Raw genomic sequence first — 25,107 nt, forward strand, 5'->3', positions numbered from 1 at the left:
TTAAATTGATGAAGGAACACTAGCAAAGAACCATCATGCCAAGGCCTGGATTCGAAACCGGGAACTTCTATGGCGAGCCTTAGTTTGCACAAAATGGACTAAAAGCACCAAATCAATCAATTCTATCGCGGGAGAGACATGGGGCATTTCAACGTTACGTGTGTGACATTCACACATAAAATAGAAGGTTCTAGACATGCAATTGAATTAAAATATTCATAATGAACTGACTTAATAGAATTACGGAGTACTTTGTGGTGTCTGCTAACAAATGAAAAAAAACTTGGGTATGACTAAATAGTCTGAATGAATGACAAGTATTAACGAAAGTGCGTTACGTATGCAACGCTTTAAATATGTAGCAAAGTTTGACTTCCTTTGTCTGTGAAGCACACATGCTACAGTTAGTATTTTTTGTTGATGAAATATGCAAATTATATGCATTCACAAACATTTAAACCTTAAGGCAATTAAAAATAATAATGACTTACAGAGAAAATAATTGTGTGTTGCTTACAAATATACAGTGAATAACAACATGGTGATATTTGCATAGCGTGCTTTGCTTGTCCTAAAGGGAGAAATAAGTGAGCGGCAACCATGAATGTGCATTGCGTGGTTGCATACATACAGGATAATCGCGCAGGTTTTTAAGAGAACCGTTATTAAGAAAAGTTGCTCGCCTTAGTTCCGGTTGTATAAACATCACTAACTGGAGATCAGATTTGACCTACGATCTGGCAATGAACTAAGTTCAGGCTTCTATAATGTTGTATAAAGCTAACTGTCGATTTGTCGATCTTAGATCAAATCCTGATCTTGGGTCAAAGAAATACGTTTGGCAACGTGGCAAATCCTGACATGTCGCTAGTGTGCCTGTGATGTTGCCAATTGTCCAACACTGAACAGCAAACATTTTAAAGTCGGTTTCGGAAAATGCATGTATTGAATATTTGAATAAAGAATAAATCTGAGGTGCTGGACGTACTAAATACTCGAACATGTTGCAAATTTAGTTAAATCACATACTAGACGGCCATTTATTCCTTGTGTGAGTTCCACGTGGATGATTTGTCATTGACAACGAAAGCAACTATCGGTTCTCGGTTGCGAAGGGGAGAAAATATGCTTGCATAAATGGATTTTTTTTAAAAAAAAAATCTGTATTTCTTTTTAATGCTAAAAAGAGATATAACAACTTTCTTATACTCGAATTTGGAGCTATTGTTCATGTGAGGAGATGTCTATTATATTTATTTTGTGATTACACGATGACTTGTTACAGGTGGGCCATTAGTTCCTGTTAGTAGTATTCGAAATTTTCCTTGCACTTAATTGAATAACGTATACGTTGTGACTTGTGAAATGCAAAATGTGTTTGCGTTTTCCCGAATGGAAATAAATATTGAAACAACAATGGCGTTTGTCCTCTCGGATGTAAATTATGGCCCAAAACAAATAATATTCGAAATAAAATAAGATAGTATGTGTTATTTATATAGGCTATCAGGAGGAGAGAAAGCTTTACCAACTAAAATGCAACGTGCTCGGTTCATAAGCAGTAGATATATACACTACAGCCAAAGTCACATGCTCTGTTCCATTCTGCGGACAAAATTGAATTGCAATGACACTTTGCTGGATGCAGTAAAGCGAAATTGTAATATTTTTAACGTCCGTGAACCTGGCCTCCTCTTCATCCCAACGCAAGTGTTACAATGACATCAACAAGAAAACGTAAGCGGGTCATATTTTCTGTTTGTATCAATCAACACTTGATTGTTCTCAAGTTACCATTCTCTGATCGTGAAATCAAACAATGTTACAACATGCTATTGCAGTCATTTAAGGAAATTTCAAGAAAAAAATACATGGTATTTCAAACAGTAAATAACAATGACACACGATATATGGAAAGAAAGAAAAATGGAAGAAATATTTATCATTGTTCACCTCGTTGTGCATGCTGCTTCTGTATTATTATGGAAACAGGATTTTATGAATGGATTCTCCCGTCTTGCCGCATACGTTCTGCAACACATTTTACAAGCAAATATTCGTTAGTTCAGCCATGTTACAACAGCTGAACTACGGTCAATGTCTGCTGATCGAAGAAAAATCGCGGGTCAACTTTGACCGCAGATCGCATGGACTTAATCTCAGTTCAACTTTTATACAACACAAAATCAGAGTTCAGCGTGACTGCAGATCGATTTTACTGGCTAATCGAGGATCAACTGCTTTATACAATCGGGCCTTATTGTCCTCCAAACGCTGCAATAATCCGTCCGTGTTGCACGGCGACCCCTACACGAAGCACGAGATCCGAAAATTAGGCAAAAATCCCATCGTGTCTGAAAGCGGAAACAAGGGCGGACATTGTAGAACACGGAAAAAGCGACGTAGCTTCCTAACCAGCGGGGGGAGGGGTGGAAATCGAGCCCCCTCCCCTTCGCCGACACGGGAGCATTTTTCCTCTCTGATTTTTACATGCGGGCAGACTGAAAAACACGAATTAAATGAAAAGGTCAGGCAAAAAAAAGGGGGCGGGAGGAAGGGGGTAGCGGCGGCGAAGTTCGACAAGGCCCGAAATGAGTTTTACATGTTTACCATGGCCGGCGGGCAAACCCGTAGCCGACCTCAAGCGAGGCTCCCTTGTTTGGCAATAAATGTTATTGGAAAAAGGCACCGGGCTTGTACAAAGGCTCTTTGCCTCTTATGAGGGCGCTCGGACGCTGCAGCAAAACAAACAGCGACGACAAACCGATGGGGGGGAGGGGGAGGAAGACGGACGACAACAGTTCCAATATGAAACGATTTCCCTCTCTTTCAATACTACAACCTCTCCAAGCGGATCATATTTATTCATATTTCATAAGAATCCATGTCAACATGTGAATAAATCCTTCCAGCGGATACAAAATGGACATGTCCAGAATTTTTTGTAAGGTGAGGGTCAGGCAGTTGATAAAAAATTGACAGAGAAATAATAATTAATTGACAACCGTTATTATTGTTATATATTATTGGTAAAGTTGAGTGTGCAGCCATGGCTGAAACCGGCATAAATTCAATTATAGATATATTGTTGTTGTCATGGTTACTAGTTGATTTTATGTGTGTGTTATGGAGTCTAATGTAGAAATGTTCGAATCCATATGTTTAATTTGATATTATACAAATTGTGATTGGTTGATTTCATTTATTTTACTTCGCTTTTGTGCCACTTTTGGCTAATTTGCGAAAATGGGAACGAGTAATGATATGATGAATGGACAAACACAAATATCAATGCCCAGGCCTGGATTCGAACCCGGGACCATTGGCGTCGTAGCGCGATGTGTTAACCACTCCGCCACGGGGATCGGCTATACAAATTGTGTTAGTAATACACAATGCTTAAAGAAAGTAAAAGTAAAAAAAAGGTAAAGTGCTCCCTGTGCTTAGCACCACGCCATGAAGGTGTATAGGGGGTGTGGGGGTCGTGAGTGGGGGTGATGTGATCAGCATCATGCCCCTGAGCGCCTTTACCCCCCCCCCCCCCAGGGACCTTTAGCATGGTAGTGAGACGCATTACCGACTGAGCCACCGCGGCCACTAATGAAAGTAAAGAAAGTAAAGAACATGATAATTATAAAGAAATAATAAAATATTAGTTTATTGTCAATTTATTTTATTTCTACTATTAGAACACATTTCTAGTTCTACATTCGTTATTTTACGTCACTTCTCTACTTCAGAATACGACGATGAGGATGAATGATGAAATTGTTCATGGTTTTTGTTTTGATTTGGTTAAATTTACTACGCTTTTCTGCCACTTTTGGTTAATCTCAAATTTGAGGATGAGTGATGAAATTGACTAAGGGACACTCGCAAAAAAACACTCATGCCCAGGCAGGGATTTGAATCCTGGACATCTGGATTCATAGCGCACTGAGAAATTGTTGATGAAACAAGCAGAATGAAGAAGTTGATCCACTTTATGCACAATCGCGTCTAGACCTACAGTTCAGAGTGAAATCCGAACAACTATATGCCTCCACCACCCAGAACCCCTTGATTAACAGGCGACGATTATACCACTACTCCATCGGGTAGGCCCACACATGATGATATATTCAGGTGTGACCTGATCAGGGATTAAGCCAGGACCCTCTGCCTTCGCAGCGCATTACTGACCATTTCACTAAACACGGAGACCGGGAATGGTGTAGTATTAAATGCGTTTAAATTCAATGAGAGAGAGAATTCGCAAGATTATAATTTAATACAAACAGAAGCCTGTGTACAAGTACGTATATCATTACACATATTCACTGACTGGACCTTCACATACAACAAATATCAACATCCCCAAACGGGAAGTTTAATTTTTATATTACAACTTCGCAACAAAACACTGACTCCATTACAAAATGAACGATTTCAACTACAATTTGAATAAAATACCATGAAAATGCTTCATATTTAGAACGCCTTTATGACAGTGTTTACCTACGAAGCAACTTGCGATCAAACAGCCAATTAGGCCCCCTGTTTGGGCAAGAAGCGGCAACCTTAGAATCCCTTCTTCCCGAAGCAGCCAGCAGGGAAACAGGATCTTGTCAAAATAACCTTTCTGCGTTGTGAATGGGGGCCGGGAGATAGCGTGGCCAAGGTATAAAAGGTAGAACTGCTGTACTATTAAATATAACCCTATTTTAAAACGGCACGGGGGGACAAATTTAGGGTGAATAATTTAGGTGAAGATCTGGACTGTCTGGATGGAATTCTTATTACTGCAAACAAAGTAACTCAGTTCTAAAAGTAAGGACGTTACTTCAGAAAGGCAGGTTTTTATTTCGCAGGCGAAATATTGACAATCGCTTGCGGTTCGCTGCTCCATGGTGCGCCGGGGGGGAGGGGGGTCAAACATCGATAGTCGGCCGCCATTCCTCGCGCGCAGCCAAGAGTGGCACGCGGGGGGAGGAGGGGTTAAAAGGGGGGAGGGACGAGAGGCGGAGCTTTTCGCCAAATTACACAAAGCGCGTCAGAGCCGAAGTATTCGCGACACCTTCGGGCACCGAGTGATGATGTTGACTTTTTCGCGCAAAGCGAACGAGGTTCATATACCCTCCCCCCTTCCCGGTAGCTTTTTCCAAAGGATGCTCGTGGCTCCGAAAACACCGAGAGACGAGCTGGGATCGCGCACACAAAAGAGACGCAAGAATTTCAATCACCGCTCCGGCGTTTCCCCTTCTCTCCGGGATAAAAGGCTCCGCCGTGCGTGCGTACGCACACGCAAAAGACTTGCACGCACAGACTCCTCCGCGTTGCTCCAAGAACCGTCGCGTTTACTCGCTTCGGACCGAGCGCGTGTTTGCACGGGATTGGATTAATTGCGATCGGAAGCCCACCGTGAAATGGTCCGGGCCGGGCCCACCCACCCTCTCTCAATTCGCCTGCACGGAAATGTTTTCAAAATCGTTCATGGCACATTCAAAGTTCCTCCCAAGTTTCGAGTAAGCTACACGATGGGTAGGGTTACGAATTTAAGAACTTTTCGTCAAGTTGTAAGGCACGCACTATAGTTCACAGCATATACAGTGCCAGGGTGCGAATTCATTTAGGACTGGGAGGGGGGGGGGAAGGGGAATCTTAATTCACACACAAATATATATATATATATATATATATATATACAGGATGTGCCAAAAATTGTACACACACTTTGGTTGATTATAACGTCGGTGACATAAGAACTAAGACAGTTCATTTTCAAAATTTAAAATAATCTATTAATAATTTTCATTTCTAATGTTTGTTTTCAAACTGATGACCGTTCTGGTCCAGGCACTGCTGGGAAACGCGAAGAAATGGAATCTCCAACATCAATAATAATTTCGTTCGGAGTTTTTTGTATTCACGTTTAATTGCGGCGTTCAATTCATCAACTTTTGCCAGTTTTGTGCTGTAAACGTTATATTTTATTATGTGTTTCTATACGAAAAGTCTAGTGGCGTGAAGTCTGGTGTAGGCAGAGCGTATTCTTTTGAAACTGTTAGTTCAATCCCTCTGTGTGGCATAGATTACCAAGTATCCAAGGACGCATTAAGAGGGGGGGGGGGTTCAGGGGGTCCGGAGCCTCCCTCCGAAAGACTTATCAAGTACTAAAATTAAATAATGAAATATATATTCGTTTAGCCTTTGTTGCATAATTTCCTCTGAACTTATTGGAAGATAAGGATTATATTGGGATCATATATCTTTGAAGGACACAAATGACGTATTTAGGAGGTCCGGAACCCCCCCCCCCCTTCCACCCGAAAGACTTATTAAGTACGAAAATTAAATGAAAATATACTCCTTTTGCATTTGTTGTATAATTTCCTCTGAACTTATTGAAAGACAAGGATTATATTGGGATCATACGGCTTTGAAGGACACTACAAAGATGATTTATGTACACTGCTACTCAAAACAATACACATACAATATTAATCAGAAACTTACTTTTCTCCAACTATATGTAACATCATTTTTGTTATTCGATAAATATTCAACAACTTATCTATTTTACATTAATTTCATTGCCAGGGCACTTGTTTTTATGTAAATTATTCTGATCTTAACTACAGGTAAGCTACGTAATGAATATGCGCTGTCATAGCTCTATTCTTATACAGTATTTTTACCTAATCGTGTAATAATAACATAATATTAATTTATGTATTGTAATTAGTATTAATTTGATTTAATATAATTATATTTTAATTTAAACATTTTTATTATTATTATTCCTGAGACACTTGGTTCGGATCCCCTTCCCCTGAAACACATTTCTAGATACATGCCTGCAAATTATCACTCACAAAACTGCACTCTCCCGTCCACATTATCTGCACTGACAGCATAGACTCTTCTTGGATTGCAACTCTTCCATTACCAGTGCCTCAAAATACAATGGTTGTTTCATTTTGAAATTCCTATTTCACGACCCATTTGATGCACAGATTTTCCTGAACTCTGGCGATACGTTTCCATCAACAATTCTTGCTTTGTGTGGCTCGGTCTTCCGGGATGTTTCTTGTTGGCATTTTGAACAATTCCATGTGGTTAAATTCGACAGATGGTAAGTTGCGTGGGTGTATCTGCTTGAAATTCACTCTTAAAATGTATTAGCACTTCTACTTCGCTTTCAAACTTCCAGTAGTATTTTAGGATAAATTTCCTTTCTTCAAAGCTTAGTCTGACTTCACCAATTAAAAATTGATTACACATGAAAACGTCAGAATAGTATGCGAGTTATCAGCTGTTCAAGTGTGTGTGCATTATTTGGCTCCTTTGTATAAGGTGCCATCAAATGAAAAGGTCCATTTCCATGTACAGAGTTTATTACTGACATTGACTACACATATTCGCCATATGCGATAATGCACTTATCCCACTTGGGTACCAACTGAAGGAATTCAACAGGTCCTGTGTTTGAATGGCGACATGGGGACAAGCATATCGTGGAGTAAAATGATGCCTGTGCTGAGCTTGCCAGGTCGCTTATGCTTTATTGCTGTCCGCAGACGACGCAGTGTTTCACAGTATGTGTTGGCATTAGGTGTGTCCTCTTGGAAGGAACTCCACTAGCAGGGGACCACGGTCATTGAAGAATACGGTCACCACAATCTTGCTGGCTGATGTTGTTGCCCGATATTTCTCAGCTCAGCACAGGCATCATTTTACAGCACGATAATGCTCGTCCCCATGTCGCCATTCAAACACAGGACCTGTTGAATTCCTTTGGTTGGGAAGTGCTGAACCACCCTGCTTACAGTCCTGACTTGAGTCCATGTGATTTCCACATTTTCAGCCCAATGAAGAAACACCTCAGAGGATGCCGCTATGCATCGGACGCCGATCTGCAGGTGGCAGTGACAGAATGGTTTGCCTCACAACCCAAGGACTTCTTCTACCAAGGCATTCATCAGTTGGTACCCAAGTGGGATAAGTGCCTTACCTCATATGGCGAATATGTGTAGTCAACGTCAGTAATAAACTCTGTACATGGAAATGGACATTTTCATTTGATGGCACCTTATATATATAATTATATGGTATACATATGTATTATGTTACATGCACAAGTCAATTACTAAATATTTATTAATAAATATATATAGAATAAAGGAATACATTACTTTCATGTATATCAGATATTTGTAAAGGGATGAACTAATTCCTTTACCGGCTGGATAAATATGTGAATGAATTGAAAAATAGTTCAGATTGTTTTATTATGTTTAAGTTTTCATTTAATTTTTGCTTTTTATTAATATAAATCAAATAGATTTTATACTTATGTTTGTCTTGAATTGTCTTATTTTTATTGTACATACTTTGTTATCGGTGTAGAGTTGTACATGACTTCTTGAAAGAGAGAGAGCCTACTAAACTTGTAGGTTCATTGCTGCAGCCATTTTTCCATCTCTCCTTATCCTGGGCAAAATCAGTCTCAATCACCCTTGCCGTTTCCTTCTGGTCCATCTTCGAGTTGGCCTTCCCCCAGGTCTCTTAACAAGCATCCTGTAAATGTTTCTATCACCTCATCGGTGCTATATAGCCTGCGAACCACTCACCTGTTGTTTCATCTCTTTCAGGTCTGAATATCTTTAACATTTTAAAGACGACAATGGATCCTGAGACTTAGTTTGGATGCTGTGAAGACCTTGCAGATGATGGGCTTGCGGTGTTGGCAATGCTTGCAGAAATTCCATGGGCACGAAGTAAGCTCAGCATCACGCAGAGAGATTAGATGTAAGTCATGCTTGTCAGTATCACTGATGACAGTCAGAACACGGACCAAGTCTTCCTACCAAGCCCACGTCTCACCTTTTCTTGATTGGTTGGTGGAAGATAGGGAAGAAAGTAGACATCAACAAAATCTGGTTACTCAATGTAGTCTCTCCTGCATCCCTTAATTTTGCCATCGCTCTGTCGACTGGATTCCGCAGAGAAAGAAATCAGGATTATGAGATGCAAAGATATCAACTGCATGCCTGATTTTTCAGGGGGAAGGGGGGTCAAGAAGTGATCAAGATGGTGGTAGTTATCATTGGGGATGAGTCGAGGAAATGTGAGGAACGATTTCATATTGCAAATCCCCGAGGGTTTGTGTGATTTGTTGCTTGGCATGGTCATCAACATGAGGACACCACATCTGCTGACCACTGTAGGATACCGGCGAACAAGTCGACAGTACGTTTCAGTACTGTAATGATCTGCAGTGATAGTCTTGCTCCAAGAGAGGAAGACATGTTGAATCACTCCAACAGTAGACCACCACACAAGCAACAGCACCTTTTATGATTGTAGGTGTGGTTTTGGACAGTTCCCTGGATTCTGATCACTATCCACCCATTGTGGTGACCATTTATGATTAGGGTATCATATCCATTTTTCAGCAGACATGTCAATCAGATGCAGAAATTCTTGTTGTTCATTTCTCAGCCTACAAGACCTGCACACTGGTTGATTGATTGATTGATTTAGTTTATTTTACTTCGCGTTTTGTGCCTCTTGGCTAATTTGCGAAGATGGGGATGAGTGATGAAATGATGAAATTGATGAATGGACATTCACAAACAACCAAGCCCGACCGGGATTCGAACCCGGGACTCTTGGCGTCGCAACGCGATGTGCTAACCACTCGGCCACAGGGTCGGGCGCACACTACTGGTGTCAATTCATATGGCATCAGTGCCCCCAAACAAAAGTGGTATAGAGAATACCAAGATTGTCAGCAATAACATGAACAATTTCGGGTCGTGGGTCTTCAAGAGTACTATTCCTCAGGAGCTCATCTGAAACTGGTATCAGTTGGTGGCCACAGGGCTCATTTTCTTTGTTGCATAGCCATAACAAAGTTTCACATTAGTTGTACCTGCTCCAAACGCCTCAAGTTGTGCAGAATGTTCCAGGGTTCAAGTGGACAGCACGCATAAGAAAGAGCTGCAGATGCAATATAACCAATAACTATTAAAATATTTTTTCACGTACTTAATGTTTCAGCATTATTTAGTAGATTTCTTGAAAATGTAGGGCCAAAAACTCGCTCAGCAGCTTCATGGCACGCATTGGCCACTATATGGGAACCCAACATACCTGAAGCATTACATGGTGAAGGGTGATATCCAGGTGGAAATAGGTCCAGAACACTTCTGGGGAAAAGCTCAGCCTTTCATAGCTTTGAGCTTCTCGAAAACAGCCAAACCCAAACGAAAGCTGACAGAGTCACTGTTAGCAGACACCAGTCTTCACGAACACGTAAACAAGATGGCAAAGACGAATAATTTATAATTAATCATATTATAATCGAGAGCTCTCAAACATTGCTCTAAATTCAATATAGATAATTCTAAATTTCAAATTACTTTAAATTTCATGAATTGTAAAATGTGTAATAACAAATATGGTATGAACAAGAATTCGATTTTTCCAGAAAGTGATATCTGTATCCTGTAATCAACTTGATCCAGTTCAAACTATGTTACTGTCACGTGCCAGTTTCGATGACCCAATGAAGGTTGCAAAGAGGAATGGTTTCTCGGAATCGACGAGAGATGGCAGCACGCTATATAAAAGGAGCAAAGGCAATTGTAAAAACTTGGAGCGGAGAATGGATTATATATAGTATAGTATAGAAGGGATTATATATAGTATAGTAAATTGAGAAATATATAAAAGAAGAGTCTAAATACTATAGAAGAAGTAAATAGAATGGTGTATATAGTCAATTAAAATAACTAAGAATATTGTCGCATACGAAACGTTTAGGGAAGTTATTAAGTAAGATAACGAATTCAGAAATGTATCTTTATATCTCTGACGAGGAGAACATCATCAGTTTTTTGTTTATTACAGATAATAAAACATTTTAATCATAATTTTGACCAGTAACGTCATGCTTAAGTTTATATCCTTGAAAGAGTTTTGTGGCAATGGGAATCGTTTGGAGGTTCGAATGTGCAACACTGTATCAAGATTACGCTACAGACGAAACCGTTAAAAGTGAATGGTTTTCGTGAGCTTCCTTGCAATCCGAAATCTCTGAGCTAGAGTTTTTTTTGTTCCTTCGCGACTAGATGAAGACAGAGCTGTGAATATAGTGGCGAGCTAATGTAAACCAAGATCGTGTTAATTTCGTACTGTGCGCAAGAGTGTTATTCTTGGTTACTTGCAGTTACTTGTTTGTGTTATTGCAGTGTGTATGTGTGTTGTGTCAGTTAGATGATTGGAATGCCAGCCGCAAGGTTCACGTTAGAACAAAGAATTTTTATGAATGACACTTATGTGAAAACAGACTCGTGTCGAGAAGTGTGTAGGCAATTTGTACAGAAATTCCCAGGCGTTTCACCTCCACATAAGAGATACGGTTAGACATCTTGTCCTTAAATTACGAGAAACTGGATCGTTAAATTTTAAAACACCTAAGCAAAAACGACGGATTCTAACCGAAGCAAAACTCAATGATATTGGTGCAGCATTAGAACGTTCTCCAAACAAACCTCTACGCCGTGTTTCAAAAGAGGTGGGCGTGTCAAAATCATCGGCACATACAGCTACTAAGATACTAAAATTAAAACCGTACTCTTATAACACAGGTTAGTGCTCGTTTTGCAATATTTATATAAATGTCTGCATATGTCCATAAAAATAAGCGGGCATTACAGGGTGCAAATGTCGGCATCTCCGTCAGCGCCGCCCGCCACGCTTCTCCCGATCTCTCGGCTGAAGATCGAAATGGACGCATGGTATATATTTGTATTTTTGCTATTTAGCATTGCTTTTCTGCCCCTTTTAGCTAATTAAGACAATGAGAATGAGTGATGATCAGATGAAATTGATGAAGGGACACTCACAAATGACAAATATGTACAGGCTTGGATTCGAACCTGAGAACTTTGGTGCAGAGTTCAAAAATTGTCCACTTAACATGCTGTACCTCTCTCATCAAGAAACAAAAGAAAGATGGAAGTGTCTCTTCACAAAGACCTTCAGCAGCAGACTGGTACACTCTTTGGAAAGGTTTCATAATTTAGAAATTTAGCCAAAAATCGCTTTTAATATACTTCCCAATTCAACCTAACTATGAACTTTCCAGGATCCTTTCTTCACAGCTGAAAGGATAACTACTGATTCCAGAGTGGTCCAGAATCATCTCCTTGTTGAAAATACAGCAAAATGCTGACATGCACAAGAGGCCTAGCTGATAGTTGTGGCAGGCCATCTCCATGGTGCAGAGCAGAATTCAAGATTGCCTGGATGGCTGATATTGTGCATATCCCGAAGTTCAAAGCCCAGTCAACTGAAAGTGTCTCCGTTTTTGTGTATGTCATCTTCTCTTGTCTAGATATTTGCAATAGCTTCGTGGTTATGTAAGCCTATTCAATTATTGCAAATATTTAGACAATAGTGAAAGGAACTAAATGAACATTCACGTGAAATCTTCTAGAAGGAATTCTAAGGAGACACAATTTTTCATATTTTGGAATATCATTGTGGATTATCGAAACAAGAGGACATTTTGAAAATGGCTTCACTGGATTCAGCAAAGTCTTAAATCTCCCCTGCTCCAATGTTAGATTGCATTTGTTTACTTAGCAGGCTTGCAATCATGGCAACTTCATCCCATAATATGTATTCCGATGACATCGGTGAAACTTGCCTATTTGTGTAGGAACTTCATTCCAATTTAGGTAAAGAGACCTCGGAGGAGCAACTTGAGACACCAATAAACAAACTACCGTACACGTTTTACTTAACCAAAACAAGAGGAACACATTTGCAGAAAGAACTTAATTCACTGACTTTTCCATGTTCCAGGTACTTTTACATAAATTTTCAGATCAATTGGGAATGTATTAACTTAGAATTCAAATTAGTACTTTCCATTTTAGTAATTTGTTCACAAATACTGCATATATATATCTTGAATGAATTCAAATGTTAAATGTTAAAGGAAAGTAAAGGTAAAGGTATATGTGCATGTGCACATATTCCATGAAGGCATATGGGATGCTGTGGAGGTCGAGCCCCACATATTCTTGATCTCCGCCATAGTTGTGATGATGTGACCAGCATCACACCTGGTCGGCCACCTTTACCTCCCAGGGTTGCACGCAGGTATTCATTGATACAATGATGGATGGTCCTCAGAGTCACACAGAAACAGGGAAATGAATGGAAAATTTCCTGGTCCAGATCACCTGCCCCGGGTCTTCCATTTGGTAGCCACGGTAGCTCATAAATGGTATGGTATGGTTAGAATAGAAATTTGTGCAGATTGCCTGTGAAATCACATTCATGATGGAACCATTAACGAAAACAATGCACTTACAGATACTAAATCTATAGATATTCAACACTTCAACACATTTTACAGACGACAGCAGAGATTAATTCATGATTTTCCATTCGAGGAATGTGGAAGATCATTTCTGAGGGATGTAAAGCTAATTTTAGTGTCAAAATCACCATTTATTGTATCGTAATGTTAACATGACGTTAAGAAAATTTTAGGAGAGCTTAAGGGGTCTTTGAATAAATAACTAGAGGGCAGCATCTCCCATTCAATGCTGATGTAGGTTATTGGTATGTATTGTAGTGGTTCTCTCCGATTGTTCGAAAGCATTAAATGTGTGCTATACCACTTGGATTGAAATGTAGTGAGTTTGTGTTTTAAGTACAATTTATGCACAGTAAGGCTAATCGGGACTGGACCTACAGTTTAAAGTGGGATCCGAACCACTGTGTGCCTTCACCGGGTATCAAAGCCAGGACCCCACTTCAAATGTTTTCATAAAAAATTACCAATAATTGTGTCTTTGTCAACAGTTATAAAAAGATTGGATGCTAATGTGCCACAACAAATAATCAATAATATTTGATTCAACAAGTAAGTACTGAACAGGTACATTTTTACAAGCAGCATATTAACAAATATATTTAAATACCGTTAAATTATTACAAGATACATGAGAAAATGTGTCAAATGACTGAGTAATTAAAAAGGTTTAGTTAATTTTTAATTATAACACTATTAAGACTTGTTTCCATGTTTAATAAAACATTCAAAATGATGACGAAGGCCGAATTTCTTGTCAAATGAAGACAGTATAAACATGATGTTTCAACCATATAGCAAGGTCTTCCTCAGATTGAACCAAATCCAAAAAAATAATTTAGTTAGTTCTAATAAAGAACATGTTCTCATGTTTAACATAGTTTGACAATTCGTCGCCACCTTGTAATTAAGAGGCCCCACGTTCGATACCCTGTGGAGGCACAAGTGGTTCAGATCCCACTTTAAACTGTAGGTCCAGTCCCGATTAGCCTTACTGTGCATAAAGTGGACTTAAAACACCAACTCTTAGCTTATAGTTTGACAATTATGACTTACTGAGAGAAAACAACAAATTAACCTTATTTTGCCTACTGTTGCTAGTGCATGCTTAAGTGTACAAATAACAGGGTAGCTACGATTTTTTGATTATGAAATTCCCTGACTTTTCCAGGTTTTCCAGACCAGAAATGAAATTTTTCCAGGCATATTTGTCGTCATGATTTTTGCTTTTTAACCATGTTTTTCAATTAAATATGCAGGCACGTTAATTATTATGAAAATAAATATATACAAAGTTATTAGCTGAATAATGCTATTCAATGAAAAAATAAATAACTATTGTACTTCCCCATTTACTAAGTCATTACAATTAAGGTGGTGTAAAAAATCAATAAAAAATGTGGCATATATCAAAGCTTTACAATGTAACTTGTATACAAGCTCAATTATATCAATACAAATGAGAACCAACACAAAATTAGGTCATGTACCTTTAGAAAATATGAAATAAGTTTAATTATTATATTTTTTAATTTATTGAAAATAGTACATATTTCGGAAATTCAGAACGTGAATGGGGCCGGTGACCAACCATACACCTAAAAGAAATATATATGCAGGCCATACTTTGGAATCAAAAATCTCCATTATTTGAGTTTTCCACATGCTGGAACCAATTTTATATTACGGGAAAATATCGAAATCTGTCTACTAAAAGGTAACAGTTCCGAATGTTTTATGATGGGTTTTTTTTTCAAAGTTTCCTAGCAGGAAGACTAATTACCATAGAATTTTGGCATTCATTGTGACACAAAAGTTATTTATCTTGAAAAAAACAACTTCAGAATGACCTTACGCAATCATACACGCTTCCCACGGAAAAGGTATTCTCCGGTTGACAAGCGACAGTAAGTATCGTAAACTAGTGGGATTGAATATAGAAATAAATTGGAACCTTAGTACAGGGTCTTTATTTTACTTGTTAAGACAACCAAACCTGACCTTCCTAACCTAACCACAAAAGCGTATTTGACAAAATCTTAAGTAATCGCTAAAACTCTGCAGTATGCGTTAACAGACATAAATCGAAATCGAACCATGTAAAAGTTGCATTTGTAGCATGATGAAATCGTAATAAAACAAAAGGAACTTGGGCCCATTTTCACCACTTTTCAGCAAAATTTCATTCTACATGCAAAAAATACGTAAAATTACTATCGGCATCAAACCAACATTCCTAACCTAACAACGATGTGTGACCAGCGTACGTTTAATTCCTCTATTTCGCACCAGTTTTTTAAAAATAAATTCGTTCTACATGCACAAAACACGTGCATATTCGAATAATGACGTTACTGATACTGCATAAAATCACTAATTTATCGGGTGTAACACATCTCTGCAATGTAAAAACTACGACAACGAGCAAATGAACCAGTTGATCAGGTTACTTCTGAACGGGTCGCAAACGAAGGACTCAAATTCACAGAATGGGTTCATGGGGGGAACGAAGTACTGAGTCCCTTTGTTTTTACTCGGCGTCCGTACCCATCCAGTGTGACGTCAACCACAGCCAGTTACGTGAAATTCTGCTCTTCAAGCTTTATTGCAGATCCAAAACCAATGAACTGAACGAACACCAACCTGCTCCGCTTCACATATCAAAAGAGAACGGGTGTGTTCTTGAAGAAAGAAAATTTCCTCACCACACACAAAGCTAAAGCAACATTTTTCTTTAAGAAATTCTGAGGGTGGCTGGTGCGTAGGTTTCGTCTTGAGTAGCTTGTTCTCTAAGGAAAAATCTCACGCCTCTCCAAATTCCGGTCTTGAACAGGTTCAGAAGAACGAGTCGCAAAATGAACGGATCCAAGATCCGAGAGTGAATAAATATAGAATCGAAATGCGAAAAAGGTAAAGTGCTCCCCTGTACATAGCACCACGCCATGAAGGCGTATAGGGGGTGTGGGGGTAACACCCCACACTTTCTTGATCCGGTCGTGATTGGGGGTGAGTGATCAGCATCATGCCCCTGACTGCTTTTACCTCCCCAGGGTTTCCCCCAGGTACCCATGTTATTCGATGCTGGGTGGGCACCGGGACCGCTTCCATCGTTAGAAAAGTTCCCGGATTTGAACCGGCCGGGGATCGAACCCGGGACATTTAGCATGGTAGTCAGACGCGTTACCGACTGAGCCACCGTGGCCAGGAACCATAATTTTGTATGTAACAGACTAGAAGTTATAATGACGAGAGGAACAAGTTTCTGAACTGAATATTTTGGGGGGACTGGAATCACAACAACCGAATTTGGAACTGCAAATGAACAGTTCGTTCATTTTGTAAATGGTTCTCCTGCAACTCCAAAATGCTCGTAAATTCCAGAAAATATGCAAAATTCCCTGACTATTCCCTGACTTTTCCCTGACCAACCAAATTCCCTGACTTTTCCCTGTTTTCCAGGTTTTCCAGTCGCGTAGCAACCCTGAAATAAGCTTCTTACCTTCAATCCATGCTTGCAGTCCATGACAGTGATAATGCCTGAAGAAAATTATAAAAAAATAAGTATTAGCATAAATATATACAAGTAATATTTATTAAACATTAGCACAGCTATCAATTTATTTTTTACAAATTACAGAATCTACCAATCATTTTTACTGATATTGAGAGAGTAAAGGTAAAGCCTATGGGCAGCAACAGAAATTTTTCTAAGGAAGGTCAGACCATTGACACAAAATTAAATATTCATATTAGAAGTTAATAATAACTACAAAAATTACTGAAAACTATACTATAACTATACATAATTTTTGTGCCAAACTATCATTAATGTTAGGGAGGCTCTTCTACTTGATACACACATTAGTAAATATCTAGTCAGCTATTGGTTTTTCTTCATTTTCTTCCACTTCACACAATTAATATAATGAAATGCATGGTTATCCTAATTTGTTATTAATTACCTTTTACAGGGGTAGAAAAATACAAGGAACCCGGTCGCCATTCAGTGATAAAAATATATATTTTTTTAATATGTCGAGTTTACTTATGGAAATTTCTTCAGGAAGGTCACCCTGGTGCAAGAATTAATTACTTTCATTCCAATCTCGCATTAATTAATAAACTAAATATTTTAACATCATATTTCAAAATGTGTAACTTTATCTCAAGTGGATTCATGGATTTCTTAGACCATATTTGTCTCCCCCCCCCCCACCACCTAAAGTTGGCTCTTGAGAAGAAGGGGCTGGCGCCTGAATTAGTTTTAGTTTTTTCTACCCCTCAAATTTTACACCCTTGGTTCAAGTTAGGGTTTAGCCATTAAGTAAGGATTAAATTGTAGAGTACCAAAACATGGTGTTCTGACCTGGCTTCTGCATTCAAACTAATGTTTTTGTCTTGGATAATGTTGGTAGAATGTTAATTAACTAACTTTACTTCTGTTATTGACTACGAACATAATAAGCTTACTGCTTTTTTTTTTATACATATTTTCCAGGTAGTGGGGTCAAATTGTGTGATCCACCCCAGTAGCATAACTAACACGCTCTACGCCCCCTGCAACTTTCAGTTGTGTACTTGTTTATAAAATATTAAATCAAGCCTACATTTATATTAGGTACATACAAATATGAAAATACATACATGCAAATTGAATCAAGGTAAAAACTGGTATGAAAGGTATGGACACATTAGGTTTAATATTGACGTTTCTTATTACAACTGACATTTGATCAATTTTAGTAAAATCTTTGGTTGTAACCAAAATAAGGGAGGAAATGGTGCCATCTATTATGCCACTCAACATCTGTTTTGAAGCCAGTGGAATACGTTCATTTTGAATAGCAGGACAAAAGTATTTTAATGTTTTTGGGCCATTTATGCAGACCTTGTTGCAACATTTTTTGTACATCTTTATCCTTATGGCACTATATGTCACACATGCATGCAAGTGAATTTGGCATATTTCGAGTTCTTTGATGTTTTTACTTAAACCTCTCCAATCATTAATTAATTGAACTATTGGGACCTATCGGTCCTCCTTAATTTATCATTCTTGCAGGGTTGTTATTTACGCCACTGATCCACCCCCTCGCCATGGAAATGGTGAAGCATTTTCCGCACATTGCAACATGCTATTGAGACACATGAGGGGAAGGGGGAGGCATGATTTCACACATTCACGCCATCGTGAAGGTGATATGATCAGCATCTCCCAGGGCTTCTCACAGGGTGCGAAATCCTGGGGGGATGGGGGGGGGGATTTCCCCACACCAACAATCTTGACCTCAAAAATCCCCCCACCAAAAATTTCCAGGGGGGAGAGTTTTTGTTACAACAAACAAAAGATAAGCAATTACTTTTAATCTCAAATATACTTTACTAAGAATAATATCGAAAACATACACAATTTAGTGTGGATACATCAAAATGCACAAAAAAGTAAAACAAGAATGCAAGACAAAAATAACTATGAAATCTAATTGATTTATATTAAAATAAAGCATAAACTAAATAAAAACTTATTCATAATAGAAACACTTCAACTATTTCATAAGTTATTAACATCTTTATCCAGTTAGTAAAGGAAGTAGTTTGCTACTTTATAATATCTGATATACAGAAAAGTAAAAAAAATATTTCTTTGTGTGTAATTAATAATAATACTATTTTTAATTACTAAGGTAAAAAAAAAGTGCTCCCCTGTGCATAGCACCACGCCATGAAGGCGTATAGGGGGTGTGGGGGTAACGCCCCACACTTTCTTGATCCGGTCGTGAGTGGGGGTGATGTGATCAGCATCACGCCCATTTTTTTAATTACTAATTTAGTAATTTAATTTAGGAATTTATTTTTCTTTTAATAACATTATAAATATGTATATAGCATAATTTATATGTATGTTTGTGGGGGGAGGTGGTTTATAGATTAAGGTCTTTCTCCCCCCCCCACCAGTCTTAAATGATTTTGCACCCTGGCCTCCCCATCAGGTACCATTTTACTTTAGAAACTGAATGAACCCTACCACCGCCTTATGCAGGGACATAGCTAATAGAGAGCTGCAGGGAGAGCATTTTGTTGGAGTGCCAGAGAGATTCAACGAACGACACTAGATAGAGTACGGAATTTAGAGCTGCTTCGCTCGAGCGAACAACGTTCAAACAGGCAAAAAAAGCAGCATATGCTCAAAGCCCCGTAATTTCTCATGTGGCTCTCAAATATGGATCGTGAAGTGAAACATGCAGTGAAATTGAAACTTAAGTAAACATAGTCATTATCTCCATGCTACCTATCTTACCAATACAGTGATATATGAAAATGAAATGGATGCTTGTGGGCTGAGACTGCCAGGACAGATATTTTACATATGTATTTGTCTACGACAAGTAAAACCCTAAATTTGATTTTAAAACTACACCTACACACGCAAAATGCAGTCCAAGGAGTACTATTTGGAAGTGAGGTTGACTTTTGGGTGCCTATGTGGAAGGTCACCCCTTACACCCCGATTGGATTGGATTGATTTGTTGTTTTAAGTCTACTTTATGCACAGTAAGGCTACTGGACTGGACCTACAGTTTAAAGTGGGATCTGAACCACCATGTGTCTCCACCGGAAATCGAACCTGGCACCCCTTGATTACAAGGCGACGACGCTACCACTGCGCCATTGGGGAGGCTCCTCACACCCCGAGTTATTGTAAATATTTGATTAGCAAAAATGGACTCCTTTAGATTGATTAAACTAAATACTCTGATAACTACATACGTGTGCTATTAAAATGAAAATGTTTATTTTGTGTAATAGGTGTAGTTTTAAAATCAAATTTAGGGTTTTACTTGCCATTTTAACACCGAATTCCCCTTTTATATACTGCTTTCGATCCTGAAATGTCCCCAGTTTTTATACCAAAATCTTCATGTTTTATTCACCATAAATATGCGGGTCTAGTGATAACATAAATGCACGAAAGGCCAATCACAAACAAATAAGGAGGATGCCACATGACCCCTCCGAGGATTATACTGGCTGCGAGTCCAGACACCAAAGCCTTGCTAGTCTACAAAATGCAGTCCGGGGGTACTGCGTGGAAGAGAGGTTGACATTTGAGTGTACCCAGAAGGGGCACACCATACATCCCAGCACATAATAGCACAAGTGTGTATTACTAACTTGAGATAAACAAAATAATGTCTTTATTAAGAAGAAACCTTTTTTTCTAAAAACACAAATTGCTTACTTACGATTAGCGAGTAGTCCCATATTTATTATAGCAATGTTTCGGGGTAACTACTTTCCCCTTCTTCAGGCTTTCTTGGCATTAGAATCATGCCACATCACTTATCATAAAAAAACACAAGGATTGGTTAAAAGGTGCATGGTTAAAAAATGATTTGTGAAAGTAGTTTAAGCCTTAATAAAACTTCCATATTATGTACGAGGGTCACCATTTATATTTTGAGCCTTGGCAACACTGATTGAACTTAGGCACGATTTGACGTTTGCACGGAATCGTCTGGCATTATTTACCATAACATACTTCAAATGTTTTGTCAATAGCTTCATTTGTGTTGTTTATGTTGCCTTGGAGATTGCGCGACAATAATAAAATGGAATTAACTCGTGAACATTTTCGTGCCATGATTTTTTACGATTTTCGACGTGGATTATCAAGACAAGAGTGCATCGATCAACTTACTTCCACATTTGGCGATGAAGCCCCATCCTTTGCCACTGTGAAACGCTGGTATAACGAATTTAATCGTGGCCGCCATTCGCTCACCGACGAGATTCGCGAAGGTCGTCCAAAATCAGTTGTTGTTCAAGAAAACATTGATGCTGTGCAAAACGTAATACTGCAAGATCGTCATGTGACATACTGTGAGATTGAGGCAACCGTAGGCATTAGTTCCACCAGCATATATAAAATATTACATGATCATTTAGCTGTGAGAAAGGTATGTTCTCGTTGGATCCCACACAATTTGACAAAAACTCAAAAAGACGCTCGCGTCGATTGGTGCAAACAAATGCTCAATAAATACAATCGTGGTGCTTCAAAATACGTATATAAGATTGTAACAGGTGACGAATCATGGATATATGCATATGTGCCGGAACGTAAGCAGCAGTCGACTGTATGGGTGTTTCAAGATGAACCCAATCCAACAAAAGTTGTTCGCGCTTGAAGCACATCGAAACAAATGGTCGCATGTTTTTTCGGGAAAACTGGTCATGTGGCAACTGTGCCTTTACAGGAACGTAGAACGGTCAACTCTGAATGGTACACAACAATTTGTTTGCTAGAGGTCTTCGGTCAAATACAGAAAACAAACAAACACCGTCGGATCATTCTTCATCAAGACAATGCCAGCTGTCACACATCTCGTCTAACAACCGACTTTATGAACAGTCAAAAAATCGAATTGATGGGTCATCCACCGTACAGTCCTGATTTGGCACCCAATGACTTCTTCTTGTTCCCGAATGTCAAGAATAAATTGCGTGGACAACGATTTTCGTCAGCGGAAGACGCCGTTGATGCGTTCAAAAACCATATTATGGAGGTGTCTCAAGAAGATTGGAAAAACTTCTTTGACAAATGGTTCGAATGAATGCAAAAGTGTATTGACCATAAAGGAGAATACTTCGAAAAACAATGAAGCAGTTTTCAATGCCAAATTTCTGTTTTTTCATTAACCCTCCATTAAGCAGCCCCGGAGGTGCAATATAAAAAGTCTACTCCCAAACTGTTAAAACATCTCACCGACCGATGTCCATACTGGTAACTGGTAAGAAAAGCCTGAAGAAGGGAAAAGTAGTTACCCCAAAACGTTGCTATAATCAATATTGGACTACTCGCTAATCGTATGTAAGCAATTTTAGTGTTTTTTAGAAAAAAAGGTTTCTTCTTAATAAAGACATTATTTTGTTTTTCTTACATCTCAGATAGTGAGAAAGTACTGGCAAATAATTTACTAAATGAATAGTGCATTGATCAAAGTAAAATACCAACATAAGACCAAGTTTCAAATCTAAGACATCTGGCTTTTTATTGCACTATTGTAATCATTAGGGAGCAAATTTTAAGGTGTTACCAAACTGGAAAATATATTTCTTTTATGTTTTAAAAACAGCTGAAATATGTGGGTAAATGTCAAAAATATTTTCATTGAAATTAATCAAATGACACCCACTTTTTCATGTTCACACACAGATCTAATTTTTTGCACAGATTCTTTGTAACACTGTAGAAGGTAGTGTTTAAGTAATGTGGATTCATCAGGTGGTGCAATTTGTCTGTATTGTGACAGGAAGTTTTCCAGAATCGATTGTTTTCCTTCAGTGAGATATCCTGTCCACTGCAACAAATGTTCTACTGAAATCTAAATAATATAGGGACACTTTGAACGCCCTTTACTTGAACACATTGAGGCTCCTATTAGCACGTGAATGCACATGTAAAGCTGCCTCATAATGTTTGTTTCCTGACAAATGCTGTGTGACTTGAGAATGTTGACAAAACAACATCGGCAGTAGTCACTGGTGTGTTGTAGAATTTTCCGAAGAGGATAGTAATTTACTTATTTACAGCATATTAACTCTATTTTATGCAATAACTTCAAAATATGTATTTACACAAAAGGAAACTTTATTTGGTATGGAATGTCTAAAATATGTACATTTTATGTTCTTTCTATAGAAATATTTGTTTTAAGTGTTAAACGTAAAATAGGACTTTGCAGATTACATTGTAGCCATATCTTTGGTACTCCTATCGAGTATGGCCAATTTCTGAAGCAACAAAAGAAATGTTTTTACCTAAAAACTGCCCGCTAATAATTACTCCTTCACAGAGGCTGGCTGGCAACTTGGATGTTAACTACTCTGTGTTGCAATAGCCAAATTAGTGATAGGGTCTGCCAAGCAATTTTTCATTGAATGGTGCATGATCAATGCATCAAGTCCCATCACCATTGTTTTATGGCTTTCGAGACCAGAGCTCGCTACCCTTACTTTCAACTTGGTCTTCAATTTTCCTCCCAGCTTCCGTGGCAGAATGGTTAGCACAGCACACCACAATGCCAGGGGATCCAGTTTTGAATTCCAGCCTGGGCATGGGCATTCTTTGTGAGTGTCCCTTGTCATATCATCACTCATCCTTATCTTCGCGATTAGCTGAAAGTGGCAGAAATGTGAAGTAAAATAAACCAAATCAATCAACCAATCCAATAGTCTGCACGATACTGGGTCAACTCTGAAATTTTGGACCTCCCACCGGAACGAAACAAGAGATACATATTTGCCATATTATCAGGAGATCCTGCATCGAATTGACTGAAAAGACATGCAAAGAAAATTGAAAATAATATTTATGAAAGGGGGGGGGAGTGGCAATGGTATCATTGCTATCAATAAATTGACTGTTCAGCTTCATACTTGGATGATGCATATGATTTTGAAATCTTACCTAAGATAAGCTTATGAGTGCTATTCCTAATATTTCCTAATTTAAAATTTAAAACCCAACATATTTTACTTGTTAAATTGAAATTTTATATTACAATAACTTTTGGTAGGAAAAGAATACTGTAGAATATATTATATATTAATATTTACCTTGAAAATTAGTGTGATGAAATAAATGTTGTGCTGGTTTAATGAAATTTATGTTCCTATTATGGTAAGATTCAGATCTAACAATGTAATGCAATGTAATGTAATGCTTTATTTAGACATTTGGTTTACAAAACATGAGTGCTCTCATAAAAATACAAAAATGGCAGAATTTTTCTCAACATGCCTGTGTTAGCTGATAACAACACATGTCTCTACAATAGCATACTGATAATGCTGTCATCTTGTAATCAAGTGGTGACAAGTTGATGCCTTGCGCAGGCACATTGCACAGTACATTGAATTCCACTTTAAGCTAGTGAACTTAATAGAAACTTTGCCATACTTTGATATCAATAGAGTATCAATGTACCATATCTGTCTTTATATTATTCTTAACCACGTTTACATTAACAATACAGCGGAACCCCAATTTTATATTCTTCTGCTTTATACATTCAATCTTGATGGTCCAACGTAACAAATGTTACCAAATTTTCCTCGATTTTATATTTTCCTGCATTTTAAGTTGTTTCTTTCAGCTTGGTCCCCTGAAAAACGTAAAATTGAGGTTCCACTGTATTGGTTATCATGCTAGTACCCTTGATTATTAAATAAAAACATACCGTCCAGGAAAATGTCGCTTCCTAACTCCTTGTCAAGCCAAAATATTGATGCTATGGGACCTAAAAATAAAGAGAGAAATGCAATTTTGGTAAAAATGGCTAACTTCCAGCTTATGCTAATACAAATTTAAATCTGACATATAAATGCACATGCCCTATATATATATGGCAGATATTCTTTTGTTCACAATACAGTAAAACATTAAAGTTGTCTGTAATGGCTGAAATGTTTGAAAAATGTGCTGTATTTTACAATATGAGTTCAGAGTAGCATTCATTTTTCCATATCTGTATTAGTATCACACTAGTAAAACCTTATGTGTAATTGTAACGGTACACAATTATTCTTTGAAAGTAATATTTATTAATTTTTCTTGTATGTATGCATTGCTTGCATTGTAGAATTATTTCTCTTGTAGTCTACGGTTATTATAAGCACAAAACACAGTTTTTTGTTGAGAAGACAAGCTCCCTTCATCAGACATT

The 25,107-nt window shown here is 38.2% G+C and overlaps 1 protein-coding gene across 3 annotated transcripts in view; it reads right to left on the minus strand.

The window, feature by feature from the left end:
- The window catches only part of LOC145979436 (zinc-regulated GTPase metalloprotein activator 1-like), a 180,669-nt gene that overhangs the window by 109,131 nt on the left and 46,431 nt on the right, over window positions 1–25,107 (minus strand). For all 3 annotated transcript variants that reach the window (XM_083112329.1, XM_083112331.1, XM_083112328.1), the window contains exons 5-6: window positions 24,622–24,681; window positions 16,878–16,915 (exon numbers count right to left, since the gene is read on the minus strand). In XM_083112329.1, the coding sequence (XP_082968455.1) occupies window positions 16,878–16,915; window positions 24,622–24,681 (98 nt within the window). The remainder of the gene's footprint in view (window positions 1–16,877; window positions 16,916–24,621; window positions 24,682–25,107) is intronic.

Source organism: Lepisma saccharinum, chromosome 26, assembly GCF_977018435.1.
Source record: "Lepisma saccharinum chromosome 26, izLepSacc3.1, whole genome shotgun sequence".
NCBI lineage: Eukaryota > Metazoa > Arthropoda > Insecta > Zygentoma > Lepismatidae > Lepisma > Lepisma saccharinum.